The sequence below is a fragment of the Ostrinia nubilalis genome, chromosome 23 (genome assembly GCF_963855985.1).
Source record: "Ostrinia nubilalis chromosome 23, ilOstNubi1.1, whole genome shotgun sequence".
Classification (NCBI taxonomy): Eukaryota; Metazoa; Arthropoda; class Insecta; order Lepidoptera; family Crambidae; genus Ostrinia; species Ostrinia nubilalis.
In genome coordinates this window covers 7581417-7602571 of record NC_087110.1, presented here as the reverse complement: position 1 = coordinate 7602571, position 21155 = coordinate 7581417, and the positions used below count along the sequence as shown (strand labels likewise).

Genomic DNA, 21155 nt, shown 5'->3' with positions numbered 1-21155 from the left:
CAAATTATGTAATGGTGTATGGAAATCAAAAACTAAAATTTAATACAAAAGCAGAAAGAATAATATCAACGAAAACTAACTGATTTAAGCCACGCTTTATTTTCTTTCTTTAACGAAAATTAATTACTTTGCAATTAACTCCATCCATCCATTAGTCTTTTTAAAATAATCCGAATAGCAAAAGGTACCCAAGAACAAAACGCCTGTAAAAGCTAGTTTGCGAAAGGATTTAAATACCGGAATTGAATAAAAGAGAAATAACGAGTACCGTTTAACTTTTTAGGGTTCGTTTCGAAAAAATTACGTCCACACCATTACAAAGGGCTCCTCGAAACATTTCCACAACGACTGGTCCTGTGCTGCCCGCATCCAGGTGCTTCCCGCGATCTTTACCAGATCGTCGGTGCACTTTGTGGGAGGGCTTACCTACATTTTCCGGCTCGTAGTCGCCACTCGAAAACTTTTCTGCTCCAACGGCCATCAATTCTACGAGCTATATGCCTCGCCCACTGTTACTTAAGTTTGGGAATTCGGCAAGCATGTAGGACCTATGTAGGTACTGTATTTTTCTACGGATCTCCTCATCTGATTCGATACGCCGAGCATAGCATGCTCCATCGCGTTTTTGGGTGACCTTGAGCCTTCTTATAAGACCTATGCGACAAAATTATGCGAAAAAGTGAAAAACTGAAATACCTACGGAACCTTACACTGAATCCTCTCGCTATTCACCCTCTTTTTATGAATAAGCCAATTAGGGGTAACAAAAACTACCGCAAAGGGAAAATTTAAGCGTCGCAATCAAAAGATGTTAATTGGCATAATTTTATACCTCGAGTTCATTTCTTTCAAACCATATCTTGGTCAAATTGATTTTCGCTTTTGCCTTGCCCACGCTGGAAAAAAGGCCACGTACCGGGAAGGTGGACAGACGACCTCATAAAAGTACCAGAAAAGCGCAGGATACAGGCTGCTACCAATCGATCAATCTGGCAATGATTGGGGGAGGCCTATGGTCAGCAGTAGATTTCCTATGGCTGAAATCTTGATGATGATGAAGCTTTAGCCGTTGCTTTCGTCATCATCATTTCAGCAATAGCATGTCCATAGAATGTTCATGGCTTCCTCCAAAAATATCCAAATTGACTAGTTAGAAGCGGTCAGGAGTTGCAGCGGTGGGAACGAGAAATGGGAATAGTCCCGTAGCTTTTAACCAATTCACGCGCCATGTTTATTAAAAGTTACATTGATTTAATATTAAATTATTCCAAAAAAACCCATAGAAAAGTATGCAAAAATCAATTTGTAACGGTGAATGTAGAATCACTCTACATAGCAACAATTATGCAAACACCCGCACGATTAGCATATTATCGTACACTCCCATGGCTTCTGATATTAAGTCGTGCGGTTTAAAGATTGGCACCTTATGTAAAACTAATTCAGACCTTACCATCTTCTGGTTAAGATCGAAAACGTTTTGCGAAAGGCGTGTTTAGCTTGAACGATTTCAATATTTATGTCGGCCGCAAAGTGGTGAATCGCTTATACGGTAGACGGGAAATCAAATATTAATATATTCCTATGCATATTCATAGAAATGGCTGTTTCCGTTATTTATAGGTCATTAGTTTGTTGCCAAAATTAATAAGTTGACGTAACCAATAGTCATGAAAATACCGAGCCAGCAATCACAGGTTCAGAGTCCAGAAGCGGCAAATATTTGTGTAAGCACATGAATTGGTTGTAGAGCCATGTATTTTGAGCTTTTTAAGACCCCACTAGGTGGACGGACGATCTGGTCTAGGTTGCGGGAAGAACATGGATGCGGGCAAGACCGGTCGTTCTGGAAATCCTTAGGGGATGCCTTTGTCCAACAGTTGACGTCATTTGGCTGAAACGAACGAATGAAGAGCCCTGAAAACGGCCATAAATAGTCTTGTAAAGACCTTGAGATCCGTAGGAGAACCAGAGTGACTGACATAGCCCGCAGAATCGCTAAAATCAAGTGGCAGTGGGCGGGGCACATAGCTCGAAGAGCTGATGGCCGCTGGGGCAGGAAAGTTCTTGAGTGGCGACCACGAGCTGGAAGACGTAGCGTGGGCAGGCCTCCCACTAGGTGGACCAACGATCTGGTGAAGGTCGCGGGAGGTACCTGGATGCAAGCGGCGCAGGACCGGTCTTTGTGGAAATCCTTGGGGGAGGCCTTTGTCCAGCAGTGGACGTCTTTCGGCTGCAACGAACGAACGAACGAACGAACGAAAGACCTTGTTAAAATTTCTGTTAAATAATTTAAATTGAATTTGTACTTGATAATATTGAAACAATTTTAAACTGTAAGGTAGGTATCGGTACGATAAAAGAAACATCCTCTTCATATTTAAAAAGCCTCCGTCCGTATTTCATAACGAAGCGAGAAAGCACTAAACACTACATTATACGAGAATACTAGCCCCTACGAAAAATTTGTGAACGCCAAGAATGTATATCTTTCAGTTTTCAACTGTACCGCAAAAGCTCTTTGATTTTACCGCAACCTTTGTGCCTTAAGCGGCAAATATAAAGGCTTTGCAGTGGACAATGTGATGCACGTATATCGTTCGGACCGCACCGCTGCGCTGTGTACGGACTGGATTGGGAATCTATACCTTACGGTGAACCAACGGTTTTGATACTTGATCGAAAAATACATCATAATATTGATCCTTGAACCAAACCACATAGTAACCGACATAGCCCGCATTGTCAAAGTGGAGTGGCAGTGCGCAGGGCACACAGCTAATGGTTTTTAGGGCAAAAAAGTTTCAAATTACGACCACGGGCCGGTAGACCTAGTGTGGCCTCACACTGCGTGAAGAATCTGGATGCGGACAGCTCAGGAACGCTCGTTGTAGAAGTCCTTAGGGGAGGCCTTTGTACAAGTACAGCAGTAGTGGACGACGAATGAATTAAATATTTCCACCAGATCCACCAGACAGGTAGGTTAAATCTAATTAGCTGCCTCTAATGACTGTATGAGCTGGATACAAATTTTACAAGCAACGACTATGAGTAGAAGGCAATAGCAGTGGATCATGGATAACAAAGAGACAATACCTACAATACAATACAAATATACTTTGTCCTGTATGTCATATTTGATTTATTTACAAAAGATAAATTAGCATTTGGCAGAACCAGAATCTCAGCAAATTAAAGTAGCCTTTTTTAACATTGCTATTTCAAGGCAAAGCATGCAAATTAAAAATACGTTCCAATACCTATGAGTCACACTTAACTGAGACGTAGCTAAAACATTTGCTATTAATAGACAAATAATGGACTGCAAATAAACCTTTAACTGACCTCGGAGTATGATCTTTATATTCAGCGTGCCGTCAAACATTGCGAAAGCTTCAATTATCTAAATCCTTCACATTTCAAGTATCGAGTGTACTCGGTCGGCGTATACAGGTTGAGATGAATGCGACGATTAAGTTGAGCAAGTCGGTACAACCTTGATTGGTGGGGCGTCGATGGCGATGCGACAATAGTACGATTGAATTCCAAGCTTTTGGTACAATTTGTACATCGAAAGGTTTTACGATTCACTGAATCTGGTAAGTAGTTTATAGAAAAACTAACTTTCCACCCGCGGCTTCGCCCGCCTGGTATTTTGTCTGTCACAGAAAAACTTTATCGCGCGCGTCCCTGTTTTAAAAACCGAGATAAAAACTATCCTATGTCCTTTCCCGGAACTCAAACTATCTCTATGCTAAATTTCATCAAAATCGGTTAAGTGGTTCAGGCGTGAAAGCAACACAGACAGACAAACAGAGTTACTTTCACATTTATAACATTAAGTATAGATTAGTATAGATGAGGAAGTATGGTCGAAAAATCTTATATTCGTATATTGTTCGGTAGCGAAGTTGGGAAGAGCAGGATAAAACCTCTATTTGCCTCCACTAAATTAAAAATACTCTTGGATTAGAGACTGATTGACCATGATGACTAAAAGAATAAATGATGATGATCTTTGCAAAGAGCTTGCGTAATAGAGTCTTATTAAGATTAATAAATGTAGTGAAATGAAGTTGGTATGATTTTGTAATTGGTAGAAATATTAATCCTAGGCTCAATTTAAACGTGGGAATATTTACAGTGGTACATTGTTTACAGTGTGAATTAGATAGTGACGACATAAACAAAAGATCTATTCTGAATAATAATAGAAAATCTTAAAATATAACTTGCACTTTTAATTTTACCAGTACCAATCTAAATATAAGGGAGAGTCCGGTAATTTGGACCAGTTTTTTTCAATCCCATTTTACACATAGTTTTGTTTTGTTTTTGCTAATGTCCATGGTACCTATGTAACTCAAAGGTGACTGACTGACTGACTGACATAGTGATCTATCAACGCACAGCCCAAACCACTGGACGGATCGGGCTGAAATTTGGCATGCAGGTAGATGTTATGACGTAGGCATCCGCTAAGAAAGGATTTTACGAAACTCCACCCCTAAGGGGCTAAAACGGGATCCACGCGTACGAAGTCACGGGCGGCCGCGCTAGTCTTAAATATAACTTGCACTTTTAATTTTACTAGTATCATAGATTTTAAACAATAGACTATGAATGTAATCTTATCGTAAGTTTTTGTGATCTATTCATCAAGATTTTGATTACTATTCCCACTCAGTCATGATGATTAACGGTTACAAGGAAATATCTTAAATAGTATTTTATTAGGTATCACGTGGTCGTGAACAATAAAAAACATATTAAATTCACGCCTTAAACCACAGACAGCAATCAAATATTTAATAGTCGGCCGTTTGGTGTAGTGGTTCGGAAACGGACTACTATGCCGAGAGGTCCCGGGTTCGATTCCCGGCCGGGCAGAAATTGAAATATTATGAATTTTAATTTCTGTGACGGGTCTGGGTGTTACTATGTATAATATGTATGTATTTACAAAAAAAAAAAGTATTTAAGTATGTTTATATCCGTTGTCTAGTACCCATAGTACAAGCTTTGCTTAGTTTGGGACTAGAAGCGTAGTGTAAAATGTCCAAGGATATTTATTTATTTATTTTATTTAATAGGATTCCTAAGTTTTAAATTGAAGATAATAACCTCCTACTAACAACACTAAATACGAGTCTGAGTATTTACTAAATGAAGGTATTGATATTATGTATAATTAAAATTTTAAATTATGATTGATAAAATGTTTATGGCAAAATTTTTAGATTCGATTCAAATTCAACTACACTCGGCATTAAATAAATCGCACCTCCCGCGACAAGCACTTATCAAACGTATGCATCCCCACTTCCCACCAACATTGGTACCATTTGAAAGCCTAGTTCTAAACTTCATTTCAATAAAGGAAAGATTTTTACCCCAAAAATGTGTCTTTACAAGGATCCAGAGTCACTTCTTCAAAAAATAGGTAGTTACGCGTTGGTTAGTTTTATGACCATAAAACTGTTAAGTTGGGATTAATCGCTATCCATCTGTTAAAGAGGACACGTGAGATCTTTATTTGGTTTTATAACCATAAAAATTGGTCTAATTGATCCCAGAGGTGAGCCCAAAGTGAGGTCTATTTTCAAGTCACATTTATCGTATGTTAATCATTTATTTAGAAATGAAATGTATTTTTCTTTAAGGATATTTATTGGGCTTTCAAATAACACCAATATTGTTGGGGTACCATGATTGTGTCAGAAGAAAATCTTTAAAGTTCGCGTCGCGGAAGGTGCGGTTTATTTGATGTTGAGTGTATGATATTTTGTAACAAAAATGTAGAGTCCTCGCAGACTACAGTTTTTTTTTTGCCAGATAATACCTACATGTAAGAAACTTTGCCCGTTACACCGATTTTGTTCGGACGATTCCTCATTACCTACCTAGTAATTAGAAGCAGAAGAAACTATCGGCTGACAAAAAGTATGTAGTCTGCAGGGACTCGTATAATCTGATTTACTGTTGACTGATCTAAGGTCTAAATATTATAAGATTGAGGATAAAATTATATTACATTTAATTCCGGAATCAAATTAATTAAATAACAACCTTGAACCTATACCAACAAAAACTACTCCCAAGCTCATCAATAAAAACATGTGAAATATACACACGCACTGATGATGGTCATCACAATGTATTCGATAAAAAACATTAACATCCTTTTCGCAATATTTATGGCTATGAATATGAAAATGTAAAAAAATTGCTGTACAGTTTAAAAGTTCCGTTCGTTCGTTTAAGCTAAATGACGTCCACTGCTGGACAAAGGCCTCCCCCAAGGCTTTCCATAACAACCAGTCCTGCGCTGCGCATCCAGGTTCTTCTCGCTACCTTCACCAGATCGTCGGTCCACCTAGTAGGAGACCTGCCCACGCCACATACGTCTTCTGGCCCGTACTTCGAGAAAAGTTCCGTACAAAAATACAAACAGACTAATTCATGGAAATCAGTTAAAATAGTTTGAATCATGTAAAAAAAATCCATCAAAAACATTGTCATCTAAAATTTTGACACGATGAGACCATAATAATATGACTGCACTGTTATTGACAAAAAGTTATCAGATCTCATGTAGAGCCAAGCTTCTTAAGGCTTGGTTGCACCATCTTACTCTAGCTTTGACAAACTAACGCAAAACTCCATACAAAAAAACACCGGTTAACCTTATAGTTACGGTCAAAGTTAGGTGGTGCAACTCAGCCTAACTTTACAAGCTCTAACTTTAATAGAGACAAAAAAATCGATCCATAAACAATTGACGGAGTAATCGGTCAACATACATAAAAAAATACATACAGTCGAACATAGAACCTCCTCATTTTTTGGAGTCGGTTAAAAATATATGACTATCTTCAAGAAAAAGGCTACAAAGACATGTTTAACAATACTTTGCATCTTATAAAGGATCTCTAAAACGAGTAGGTAACAGCAAAAAAGTGTTAATTTATTACAACAGAGCGGATTCTTTTTGTTTTAATTAGTCTCAAGATGAGCCGGTGATGTCACTAAAAGATAAATATTAAGCTGTGTAGTAATATTGCAATTTAAAGTTTTTTTTAGAACCTAAACTTGAAAAAGTTTTGTTACCCCTGTAAGATTTATTCTTGCAATAGTAGCTTTTTTATGCCCGTTTTCACCATCAATCCCTAGTTTAGAAGTGACCCATATAAACAAAATTTCTGTTATGTTTTACCATAGGGGTCACTTAAAACGGGCATTAAACGCTTCATTTAGGTGCGTAATTAGTTCAATGGTATAAGCGTGGAACATACAGTAAAGACAAACAAAGTTCCTCTTAGATATATTTACTTACCCATAATAACTGCTACGACCACCGCCAAAACAAAGTCTTTCCTGCTAGTTCCCATGTTGGTGATTCTGAAACAAAAATAAAAAATAATTAAAAACATAGGTATTTTGGCTCTAACAGTTTTGAACTTAAAACTCAACCCTCACTATGGAGGTGCTACTCCCAAAAGTCCGGTCCCTAATTCTATCAATATCTGTCTAATGCCTGCAGTAATAACTGAGAGAGATAGAGAATAGAAATATTCCAAAATTTGGACAAAATATGTCGTAGAGCTGTCCACTAACACCAGATAGATTAAAAACAATCATATAGTAAAAAAACAAGACAAGCGAAAAAGTTCGTCAAGTTATGTCAAGTTCAAGCAAATTCAAATGAGGAACGCCATTTTTTTTAATTTTCACATTATTTTAAAGTAAATTCGGTCAGTGTTTTTTTTTAATATAGTTTTTCACGGCTCTGGGTGCAAACCCTTTTAAGCCAGTTTTTTTTTGTATTCTGCTAGACATACAGACTAGATTTTTTTTACTAAACATTTACCCCCTTACTAATAAAAAGTTACACTGTTGTTGAACAATGTTTTAAAATGACATTTCCATACTAAACGTCACTTTAAAACACTGTTCAACGAGTGTGTAAGTTTTATTAGTTAGGGGGTTAATGTTTAGTCATTAGAACAAACATAACACAGATTACAACTCGTTGTTATACAACATAGCAATTAGCGATATTATAGCAAATTGACGAAACTTTGAAAAAATCGAGGACATCGATAAATATTAACTAAGAACTAACATTATACGACTTGGATTAGATAATATAGGAAATATGTATGATGTCTATGATTACCTAAATTGCATAATAATAATATGCATATTTTAGCAAGCAAAGCCTACATACCGGTTTTTTGTCAACTTCGTTAGTTAACGATAAGAAGTAATCTTACTCCTATGAAGTTATAAGCCTTATGGCCGTTTTTACCATCAATTCCTAATTTTTAAGTGACCCCTATGAAAACAAAACTCCTGTTAATTGTTACCAGGGGCCACTTAAAAATTATGGATTTTTGGTGAGAAAGGGGCATTAGTGTGCTATTTCATAAATATTATGCTGAAGAAAAATATTGAATTGAATGAAAGTGTTAATGCAAAGTACTTATTGAAGTAATTGCAAATACTATGCGTAGTGACTGGTGCATGGAATTTTACTACAGGAGTTAGGAACTTTATTTCAACTATTGTGCCAAGTCAAGGCTTACAGATTTTCCGTTCTTTTTATGATGTGATACGAGTTACTCTAAAATTTGTTTGTAGAGTGACCTAGGTACCATCATTGGTATACCTTACACATCTTCTAAATATACATATAAAAGGAGAAACTGACTGACTGACATATCAACGCACAGCCTAAACGGCTAAACGTAGGCACTTGAAATTTGGAAGGGACGTAGCTTAGGTAAGTACCGTAGAGGTGCACTAAGAAAGGAATTCCCGAAATTCCCACGGGAACGGGAATTAGCGGGAAAATCCTTTTGTATGAAAAATCTAAACAGCGGAATAGATGAAGGGGGTAAAACGGGATCCACGCGTACGAAGTCGCGGGCGGCCGCTAGTACATAATAAGTGTATTTTAAAAAAATCGTCTCTATGGTGCACCTAGAGGCGTCTTGTCTGTGTCTTTCATATATTTCAAACTTAATACGTATCCAGAGATTTTTCCACGTATTTATTTAACCCTCCTAAAAACTGACACACGAAACTTGTCTGAGTGTTCTCTCAAAATAATGTTAAAGTCATTAAGAAACAACTTTTAACGAGAAATTAAGGCTTTATCATTAGATTGCTGCGCTAAAAAGTTCGGTAAAACATTTCAGTTTCGATAAGAATGTTACAAAGAGCTTCAAAAGTTCAATGACCTAATTTTAAAAGTAGGTATCATTATTTATCTGTTACGTGGACACTGGCTATAAATAAATTTCATTTTTTATTTGAAATAACTTATAAAACAAATGACGATCCGACGACCTCATAAAGGTAGCAGGAAGGCGCTGGATGCAGGCCGCTACCAATCGGGCGATGTGGAAGTCATTAGGGGAGGCCTATGTTCAGCAGTGGACGTCCTGTGGCTGAAGTGAATAAGTGTTAGGAGTAGACAATGTGTTAGGAGCGATTTTGCAATAAAATGCATTAGTCTGATATGATGAAGTGACTGTACCTACTTAATTTTTTTCTCAATCTAAAACTTATCTGACAAACGTTTTGCTTTTGTAAACCTATTGTAAGTTTGTTTTAAAGGTTCAACTATTTGTATAAGGATCTCTAATGGTAAATAACATGATTAAGATGCAGTCTGTCATTCACAAACACGTTGAATGACCTCAGAATGGCAGACGTATTCTGAATGTTTGTCAACGTTAGTATAATTTAGGCCAAGACATAACAAACAAATAACGTAAATAAATATTTTTTTTTCTTAATAACTCATCGTGTTTAAAACCATGGTTTCAGATTTATTGAACTGCTGGCGTTTGATTGCACTAATGAATCTTGGAATCGTATGTTTTTTTGACTATGGTACCTAATTGATTAAATCCTATTTATTACTTACTATACCCTTGAATAGGAGACCGACAATAGTGACTGAGTTTCTTGCGCTGCTTCTTCTCAGCACTGGCCCATATTTGTCCAGAAGCAGTGGTAGGGTTACTGGGACGTGTAATAGAACTTTTTAAAAGCCTAAGTAGGTATTTGCAAAAATAAATGAGTAACAAATATAAATGTACACTAATCATGTCACAAAGTTATTTTTCTTACTTAAGTTCCATCTGGAATCAATTTTAATAATAATAGTTGTTTTAAAACTGCTCATTTTTACTCATATTGCCGAAATTAGGGACACATCTTTGGCTTTGAATATTCAATGTCGAAATTATTAACACTGTCCTGAAAACTATACGACCTTTTTGTTACAATAGAATCTGGGTCGCAACAACTCACGAAACAACTATAAAAATATTGCAAAAAGATTATTGCGTGTAATGATTTTTAATGTGCAATTAAACTTAAGCACTTATTTGTGTTTAAAATTATAGTAAGTAGAGTAGGTCCGTATTTTTAATATTTTTTAGGTAATATATTTTTTTGTTAACCCCTCCAGAGTAGGAGGTAAGTAAATGTAATGATTTGTAAAATAGTGAGTTCACCACATTAAAAAAATAAAAATAACAATTTTGCGGTATTCCATTTTAGAACACTGGCCAGAAACTCTGAAAATGCGGTAGACATTGTAAAAAAAACTATTCCAAAAAAATATTATTAAAAACAATATCTCATCGACTTTATGTCATTTTCCTGAATATGGCCGCGCGTCACATCGCTCGAATGTGTGTCAATGACGTTATTTACCATGAGTGCCCAACCGTAATCAGCTGATCGGCGCGTGCGCCGTCAAATGTGTGACATTGCGGTAATGATGGTGATGTAACTTCATTCATGGTGAGTGATGAATTTTGATAGGCAAATAAGCATGGAATATTCTCAACTACTTACATTTGCCTTAGAATATAAACGTGTAATTTTACTTTTAAAACGACAGATTTAATTTTGCGATAGCTTCACGGACCAAACAAGGTTTTCGTCGATAAGAACTGAAATTAATACTTGGCAAAGTGACTAAGGTAAGTAAGTAAGTAGTAAAGTAAGTAAGTAAATTTTTATTTGTCTATGTTGTCTGCAACTGTAGACTATGCATTTATTTTAGAACTAATTTCAATAAGTAGGTTTTACTATTTTGGATTTGGGTCTCATTAAAGTAGCGAGCGTTTCAGTTAGAGACATTTACTGAAGAATTAATAGATATTTTTGTGTTGTTCATACTTTGGTTTTTACCAAAAACTTTTATGATTAAGTGTGGCAAAAATAGACTCTATCAATGGCAAGATAGCCAAACAGCCAATGTCAATTAAGTAGATAGCTGAATATAACGAGTCATTGAGCGCTGCCGCACACTATGCCGCCAGTAGCCGCCACAATACCATAGAGGTTAAGCTAAGCCTATTGTGGGCAGTGTTTTTCAACCTGTGGGTCGCGACGCCTCTGTAGCGGTCGCGAGAGGTCACAAAAACCATCTCAGTAAAAAAAAAAAACAATAAATTTATAAAGGTAGATTTTGGACCATTTCGTAGACTTTCGTAGCTGGCTAAGAAGTAGGGAAAAATCCCATTTCAAAGCTGGCTTCATACTGACACGTTTCGAAATGGGATGTTTTTTCCCACTTGAGTTTGGCTACGATTACGATACGATTTATCCCAAATATAATTATGCAAATGCACATAATTATGGTGTATGGATTGAAGTATTCGGTCCCAACAACATCTTTATAACATTGTAAAATGCATCAAAAAAACAAGCGGTCGGGGGGTCGCAAAATATTTTTTCATACTAGGGGGTCGTGTCATGAAAAAGGTAAAACACTGAGCTGAGCTGAGGTAGTAGTTTCGGGGCTACTCCTAGCAACGTTAAACGAAAAACGCAGCCGATAAGTGGATATATGCCAAATTCCTTCATTTACTCTTAGTAAATAGAAAAGGTCGTCCTTTTGAGACTAACTGACTTTATGATGGCAACTATGATAATAAGTAAATAAATATCCTTGGACATTTTACACTGCGCCTCTAGTCCCAAACTAAGCAAAGCTTGTACTATGGGTACTAGACGACGGATATAAACATACTTAAATACTTTTTTTTGTAAATACTGACGGTATTATATTATAAGTAAGGTAATAAAACCACAATCTGAAAGGCTGATTCTGGTTTTCAAACTCTACAAGTTTATGTACTCGTTTGTCCCGTACTAAATCATAAAAATTTCACTTTAACATACAAATTGTAACAGCTGATAAATCAGTCCACGAGTGGGAAAGTTATTTTTTTCTGACTAACTTATGACGTGTGCGTGAGTATTCTCAGTGAGAATGGAAACCCTACAAGTATCAATCATCTCATCACTGCTATATGGCGGCCATTTTTGGCGGCCACCAGTGACCAAGCGTGCGGCATCGCAAGTGGTCAGCCCAAAACAATGCGTCATTTGTCGTCACGCACCATCGCTTTCGGGAATATCACCAATGTCACTGTCGAGGCCAACGCATGACCTTTGACATACCTTTCTAGAACTTTTTGATGTACTACGACAAGGACAACACGTTAGACTTGTATACAGGTGTCCTAATATTAGCACCTCACTCTAATGGACCTAAAGGTACAGTTACACTAGCATGAAAACATGCCACTATTGAGCAATTGCTAGGTACCATGTGTATCGAAACATTGTTATAAGCATGCTCATTTCAAACTGTTCGAGCACGTTTGACTTAAGCATGCTAATGAGCATGACTCAATAAGCGAGTAACTGTATATTTAGATGCATCAAAATGTCCAATTAAAAAATAACTAAAATTGATCATTATCTCAAAACTCATGAAACTTTTCTATAGACACAATTAAGCTTGTTCAATGCGATTTAACCCATATAGCTCCAGTGACAGTGTGACGTACTAATTTGAGACAGTCTGTAGGTATTTTGTTGCAAAATAACACCTAACACAACTAAATAAGATGCAGTATTTAACTTGCAGTACCGTTTTTATACCACTATAATTTAATGACTCCATTAAAAATATTATTTAACTTTAAAAGAAATAAGACACATAGAATAAGCAATTAGGGAGTTAACACGCAATGTAGTTACACAGTGCATCCAGATCGGAAATTATTTCTCACTTAAAAGCTTATAAAGCTTACTAAAGCTTCTGCCCCCGGCTTTACTTTTAGAAAGATAATGTATAATTAATTATAGATAATATCACTCGGAATAAGGTAGCTTTCAATTTTTAAAATCACGTCCTACAAACTCGCCTCTCTCGCGGTTTCGCCAGTCTTTTAGTCCCAATAGTGGGACTTTATTTCAAATCATGTCATAGGAATACAACGTCAACCTTTTTTCTGAAACGTCTCGTGACAAATATCGGAACTAATTAATAACCCAGTATTTATAGCAGCGTAAATGTCACTTCGGTGTTGTCCAATGTGGTAAAAATCGGAACTACATAGGTATTATTATTACTGGTATTGATAGTAACGCCTTCCTGTAAATGTCATTATGCGGGACACTTCAGTCTTGTCCAACTATAAAAGTTTTTTGGCAACTAAAGTTACTTAGGTTGAGTTGCACCAACTAATTTTAACGGTAGCTATGACAATAATCGGTGCCTTTTGTATGGAGTTTGACAGATTTTTGACGTTTGTTAAAGTCAAAGTAAAATGGTGCAACTCAACCTCAATATATCTTTCTAAAGTGGTTAACGTTACAAACAGACAGAGCTATTTTCGCATTTATAATATTAGCAATTCAGTTCTTATAGACATCATTAAAATACTCTTATTAACTACATAGTTAGTTCACCCGTGGCTAAGTTATAACTGTGCCCAGTGGTCCGCAGAGGGATACACTAGGAAAAACGTCAGCCACGTGTCGAATGCATGCCATTGGTTCCGTATCAGTTGTTTATTTATTAATGCAAATGCTTGTTTACTTTGTGAATTCAAACGGTGTTAATGTCTTTGAAATTTTTTGCTGAACCGTTTCTAGAAATCATCAGCTCGTTAATTTTAACGTGGTATGGATTGTTCTTGTTTTGTTGCAAAAAATTGGATACGGTAAACGGAATATGATTTATTTATTTAAGAAAGATGTAGATTTATGTATGGACTAGCGGCCGCCCGCGACTTCGTACGCGTGGATCCCGTTTTACCCCCTTAGGAGTGGATTTTCGTAAAATCCTTTCTTAGCGGATGCCTACGTCAAAACATTTACCTGCATGTCAAATTTTAGCCCGATCTGTCCAGTGGTTTGGACTGTGCGTTGATAGATCACTATGTCAGTCAGTCAGTCAGTCACCTTTGAGTTCTAAATATTTTCAGATATTTGAATTTTAAAAACCTTCACGTCAGTATGGCAAAGGAGGAAAATGATTTAGCACAATAAAAATGCATTTATTCAACTACGGAATTTTGACATACGCAAATGAGCTATCAACATTCAGAGAATGAACTATGAATGAAATGAATTCACGTTTCGTAGTAGGAAGTAGATATTTAAATTTGTATTCGTTTATGTTTAAAACAAAGTCCTAAATTAGATACTTAATTTAATATCTATTTCTTATGCAACAGTGAAGTTTAAGTAACCGTGTTTGTGGTTAACAGTATCGTTCATTTATTGACTAATAAACAATGTTTTTTCTCACTATTGGATAATATATTTTTTTTTATTTTAGAGAAAAGTTCATCTTTTGGTGGGTTGATACTTGAACTAGGGTAGAAACCACGAAATAACCTATAATATTTAAAAATGTCTACCTTTTTTTTTGTAGAGAAAAATTATTAATGAGAAAACACAAGTGTAGGTGGTGGTATAGTAAATCAATCAAATACGTTTTTTTTATTAAGTTTAGACCACTAGTGGCACTTATGATGAAGTAGGAACTATGAAAGAACCTATACTATTGTGGTAAAACCCACGGAACCCCAATCCCTGAGAGTCTTATCGCTTATACAGTCGGCTGGCGTCTAGCGGTAACAGCAACGCATGCAGAAGCACTGTGTAAGGAAATTACGAGGTTTTTGCGTTATCGCCACGGATCCTTAACTTTAGAACTGTATAATGTAGATTAATAAAGATTGACTAAGATTCAACACCTTGCGATATAGACTGTTGATTCTGATATTGTACTTGTTGCATTGCTTACCATGAGTTTACGTTAGGTGTGCGTTAGCGACTGCGTAAAAAGTGACATTGAACCTGAGTTGCACCATCTTATTTTGATTTTAACAAACGCAAAAAGCACCGGTTATTGTTATAGTTACTGTTAAAGTAAGGTGGTGCAACTCACCCTAAATGTATGACAACCCACTCTTAACACAAGCTAGCTTACCACGAGGGGTTAAGGGGACTATTAGTAATTTTTACATTAAAAAACCCTTTAGTATTTCTCAAGTGTAAGGACTTAACAAAGTTTTAAACACAAATACATAATAATTATGTTAAAATCTTATTAAGAATAATGTAATTATACCTACTATGTTAAATAGGTACTATTTGCAAGTTTTTGTAAAGTTAATACCGTAGAATGGAATATAATGTAACTGTAGTTTATGAAGACTTTAGAAACCATAATACTAAAAATAATTAAGCGATATGTTTATATGTAGCTCAAATTAGACTCGGTGTTTTTTCATGGTTGTGATTTCAATAATGATTTAATTATTCTATTGAACTGTAAGTTTTAGTCACGCGATTTCAATATTTATTATGTTTATTATAAGGATTATGATATTTTCTTTCAAGAATTGTGCTGAAAATGTCGGAAACGTGACTTTTTACAAGAACAAATTGAGTGCATCAGTTGGGCATTGAACTCGCGATCTTTGCTCGATAGCTCTGACCACTAAGTTACGGTGAAACATAAGTTAATCTGTGAATTACGATGTGAAAGTAAAAACTTTTTTATTTAAAAAGTTGCGGACACCCCACTAGGTGGACCGACGATCTGTTGAAGATCGCGGGAGGTGCCTGGATGCGAGTGAAGCAGGATCGATCGTTTTGGAAATCCTTAGGGGGGGGTCCCGGCCTTTGTCCAGTAGTGGACGTCATTTGGCTGAAACAACGAACGAAAACGAACGAAATCTGTTTTTTACATGTAATGAAATAAAGAAAGAAAACATGTTTATTCAGTATCACACTATGGTTTACATTGAGACAGTGTTGGGTTTTTACTTTATGCACCAGTTTTGTTTTGTATGGTATTTGTTAGTATTTAATTTCCCTACAGGAAAAAATAAACTTAAATCAGACCTACATTCTAATCAAATAACAAATAATACGTATGGGTAATAAAAGTTATAGTAAACATATGTCATTGGACATTCCAAATAATAAATAGTATTGTCACAGTATTGTTCTGTAACAGATATGGGTAGGTAATACTTCAAAATAGCATGGTAAACCCTTGTAGGTATATCCGCGCCAATACAAACTGGCAATATTTCAGCATGAATGATACGTAAGTATAAATACAGAGTGTCCCAAAAAGTATTGTCAAGCCGAAGCCCAGTAGTAGAGCTACACTAGGGCTATCCAAATCACTCCCATGTATGTTCCGAGATTTTTGATAGTTTTCGAGTTATGCTTGTTTTTGTGCTTAGGCACTTTTTTGGTCAGTGTGGCGCGAAGTCAAGTTACATGCCTGATTTTTTTTACTATTATTACTTAGATTAATACTATGTAAACTAAAATCATTTATGTTGTAAAAAAAATCATAACTCGAAAACGAAAAAATAACGCGTGAGAGAGATTTACAATTTTGCGGTGACACATCCGACTGTATCCTCTAAAGTAACACTAATTACCTCACAATGGAGGAAGCTACATTGTGGCTACAGCTTGTAACAATCGCGTATTAAGTAAGATCTTAGCTAAGAAGTGATTGAGTCAGCAAGGGACCCTGTGAGTAGGGTTACCAAGTACCAACCTTTGGGACTTGTCCAGACTTGAGCGAACTTATTAACTTACTTATTTAAGTATTTATTTAGATCTTTACACAAATGAGACAATAATAATAATTAGAATAGAATGTGGTTGAGGATTCCGGGTGAAGCTTCGGCCTGATCATCACTTTCCACTATGTAAATAAATGATTTTGATTTTGATTTTCCATCAGGTATGATACAGGGCAAAAACATTACTGTCGCGGTAAAACATGGTTTTCTCTCATAATTTAATGTTGATATCAAATAAAATATTATTATTCAGCTTACAGCATGCATTACACTAGTTGGAAAAAATTACAATTTTCATATTTTATTCGTACTTATACATTATAGAGACATAAAACACTGACAGCCCTAGTGAAGTTAGTGACGTCATAAGTTAGGCAAGATTTAAATTGCTCTCATTGTCATTGATAGGTGTTTGCTGATTATGAAGTAATCTATACTATAATTACATCAATGTTTGATGTTCCGTCTTCCGTATCACTCAGTATGCAAATTCTTAGAGGTCATCAGTCCATCGAGCTGATCATAAAAAAACTAAACTCATAAAACTCATATTTCTGTAAATAGGCTTAAAAAAAGCACTTTTACACGTCCCAGTATTAACCCTACCACTGCTTCGGGACAATAAATGGGCCAGTGCTGAGAAGAAGCAGCGCAAGAAACTCAGTCTCACTACTATCGATCTACTAGGATTCCACTCGAGAATCTGTTTCATCATCATGATCATCAGGTCATTTAATCTCCACTATAGACTCGTCACATTGGCCAGACGAGTTGGAGAGAAATAAGAATTTTACATGTTAATTTTAATTTCATTTTTTGCTAGTATCCTTTTAAAAAGCACTTTTACACGTCCCAGTATTAACCCTACCACTGCTTCGGGACAATAAATGGGCCAGTGCTGAGAAGAAGCAGCGCAAGAAACTCAGTCACTTTTTTACCTCAATCACACCTGATGTTTTAATAGTATCTACAAATCTGAGGAAACGAACAATAAATTTGTGTAGGTACCTCTTTTTTCAAAAAAATACCATAAAAACAAACACAAATATAAAGACCTCTTTATAAGTAAACTAGCGGCCGCCCGCGACTTCGTACGCGTGGATCCCGTTTTACCCCCTTTTCCCGAATTTTCTTTGCTATAAACCTCACGGAGCCCGAGACCTTTCCAACGAATGCAAAACCGTGGAAATCGGTTCGTGCGTTCTGGAGTTATAGCGTCAGGGAGGATAACCTAAGGTACATTAATATGAGGTCATAAAAACAACGGATACAATACCGGATTGCCGTGCTACGAATACATAGCATTAATTCATGTACCTACATTTATATTATGTCACGTTGCTATGCAGGTATTTTCCAAACGGATCCGATTCTGATAATATGATGTGACCTTCATGTACCTAGATGGTACACTAGGTTTTGCCTGCGGCTCTGACTGCGTAAATTAATCTGCCACAGAAAGGTCATCGTGCCTTTAGCCATCTTTGAATAACCGGGATAAGTGCCTAATGCCCGTTTTCACCATCAATCCCTAATTTTTAAGTGACCCCTATGATAACATAATTTCTGTTATGTGTTACCATAGGGGTCACTTAAAAATTAGGGATTGATGGTGAAAACGGACATTAGCCTCTTACAAAATATATAATAGTCCCGTTAACCTTTCGTGGTAAGTAAGCTATGCTTGCTTGCGTTACGAGTCAATAGTCCAACGGCGCGGCGGGGTTCGAACCCGCGTTCCTTGGTTTCTACAACACCATCGGGTTATTGAATAAGGCTGGGTTGCACCATCTTACTTTAACTTTGACAAACATCAAAAATCTGTCAAACTCCATACAAAAAACACCGGTTATCGTCAAAGTTACGGTCAAAGTTAGGTGGTGCAACACAGCATACGAATAACAAACATTGGGCTATTAAAGCTCCATAATTATGGCGTTTTTTCTTATCAATGTTGTAATAACTATCGTATAAGTGAAATACCTACGAAATACTAACAAAACGAAAATCAGTCAACTGTGGCACATTACCGACATTGCGGAGATTAACAAGATTAAATTCTCAGACACCTACGTCTTTTTACATGCGGGTGGCCGCCACAGACTTGCATTTTTTTTTTGTCTACTGACATTTTTCTTTTGCTTCAATAAGAACCTAAGTGGCTAACTCTTCAATCAACTCATTAATTATTGTCTGAAAAAATCATCTCCTAAGTTATACTTCATAATTGTTGACATAAGAAACATAAAAATAAAATAAAAAACTCATAAAACTCATTTATTTTTGCAAATAGGCTTTTAAAAAGCACTTTTACACGTCCCAATAGTAACCCTACCACTACCACTTGATATTTCAAAGCACTTGGTCAAACAAAAAGTTTTCTGTATCGTTTTGGTTAGTACATTCGGACGATTGGTAATGATATAGGTAGGTACCTACCTACGTCTCTTCGATTTCTGATGTTGGTTACCAAAGCGGGCAAAGCTAGTTTAATATCCATAAAATTGTCTTTGAATTATCTGTTGCAAGATCGAACCTTGGACAACCTTTAATTAAGTCGTTATCCCAATGTCATTGAGTTCGAAATAATTTTCAAAGATCAAATTATTGAACCGGAGATAACCAAATCTTTGTATTAATTATGGCAATTAACTATAATCAGACTTCACAATAAAATAAATAATAATTTCAAAATTATTTAATAACCCACTAAACGGGATATACAAAAGGAAACCACAAACTATCTGACAACACGTTCCTATTAAATAGTAAAACCACAAGGCGTTTTTTACATTGATACAAATTATTACGAAATACCTTTGATAACTAATTTTTCCCCATACAATCCAGATGTTGGCCTTACGTCTTTTGTACAGACGACGGCATATCAGATTATACATTTTTATTGCAAAATCACCTCTATTACAAGTCCCTAAGAGGCCGATGTGTAAAGCTTGATGTGCTTTTTGCTTTACTGACCTGATGAGAGCACATCAACTTTAACATTCCGATATATTATCGTCGCTTGCTTCTCTAACTGATGTAACTGTCATTTTGCAAAATTTTCAGGCGGTTAGACAGATCGATTCAGAAAAATAGCTTGTATAGCCTTATCTAAATATACAATAACTCAAAGGTGACTGACTGACTGACATAGTGATCTATCAACGCACAGCCCAAACCACTGGACGGATCGAGCTGAAATTTGGCATGCATGTAGATGTTATGACGTAGGCATCCGCTAAGAAAGGATTTTACGCGGGTGGCTAGTTCTAGTATAAATGCTATAATTTTAAACGTTTCATCAAAATCTACCCAAGACTTTTGACGAAAAAACAAATATCCATCCATTCCGTGAGACTACTTCAACTGTATAGATACCCAACTTCATTTCTTACCAGATCACTCTCGAATGAATCTCGTATTCTAAACTTATTTTCGTCTGACTGATTCAATTTTATATCACACAATCACTCACAAAATCTATTATTCTTTATGCCTAGAACATAACACGGGTCAACAAAAAAAAAATTTTTTTTTGCGCATGGATTTTACTTATTATATTCTGATTATATAAGCAAATTTATATAAAAAAGTGCGATTACAAATCGAATATATTTGCTTTTTAAAGAGTTATAGCGATGTGAATTTTCCATCTTCATAGTAGAATGTCTCTAAAGATGCACGTCACATTCTCATTGGGATATATTTATAGATAATTATGGGGGCTCATTCCCAAGAACAAGGGGCACGCTTTCATCAAAATATAGTGGGATTTGAGAGACGACGTTACCAAGGCCAGTAAACTGAAAGCATGATAGGGTTAGATTTTTATGAGAAAAATTAGAGATGAAACGGATATCCGGCAACTATCCGGTAGGCCGGATATCCGTCCTAAATTTACTATCCGGCCGGATACCGGATAGTAACTCACTATCCGGCCGGATACCGGATATTAAAAAACTACAACAATTTCCTATTAATGAAATGATAATAATACTTTAATATTAGAGGTAAACATCAATAAAATGGCTTATAAAAATGACGGCTTTTATTAAAGTCCAAAAAGTTATAAAAAGCCATAATATTAAGGCCTTTAAAAAAAACTAATTTCTTTTTCTGAGCTATTCACTCTAATGACGAATACATAAATAGTAAATATACACGGTGGCCAAAACAGTGAGGTCTAAAAGAAAAATTTAGATT

General features: G+C 36.0%; 1 protein-coding gene across 3 annotated transcripts in view; it reads right to left on the bottom strand.

The window, feature by feature from the left end:
• The window catches only part of LOC135083383 (uncharacterized), a 117426-nt gene that overhangs the window by 44306 nt on the left and 51965 nt on the right, over nucleotides 1-21155 (bottom strand). For all 3 annotated transcript variants that reach the window (XM_063978122.1, XM_063978120.1, XM_063978121.1), the window contains exon 2: nucleotides 7337-7401. In XM_063978122.1, the coding sequence (XP_063834192.1) occupies nucleotides 7337-7391 (55 nt within the window). In that variant the 5' untranslated portion in view covers nucleotides 7392-7401. The remainder of the gene's footprint in view (nucleotides 1-7336; nucleotides 7402-21155) is intronic.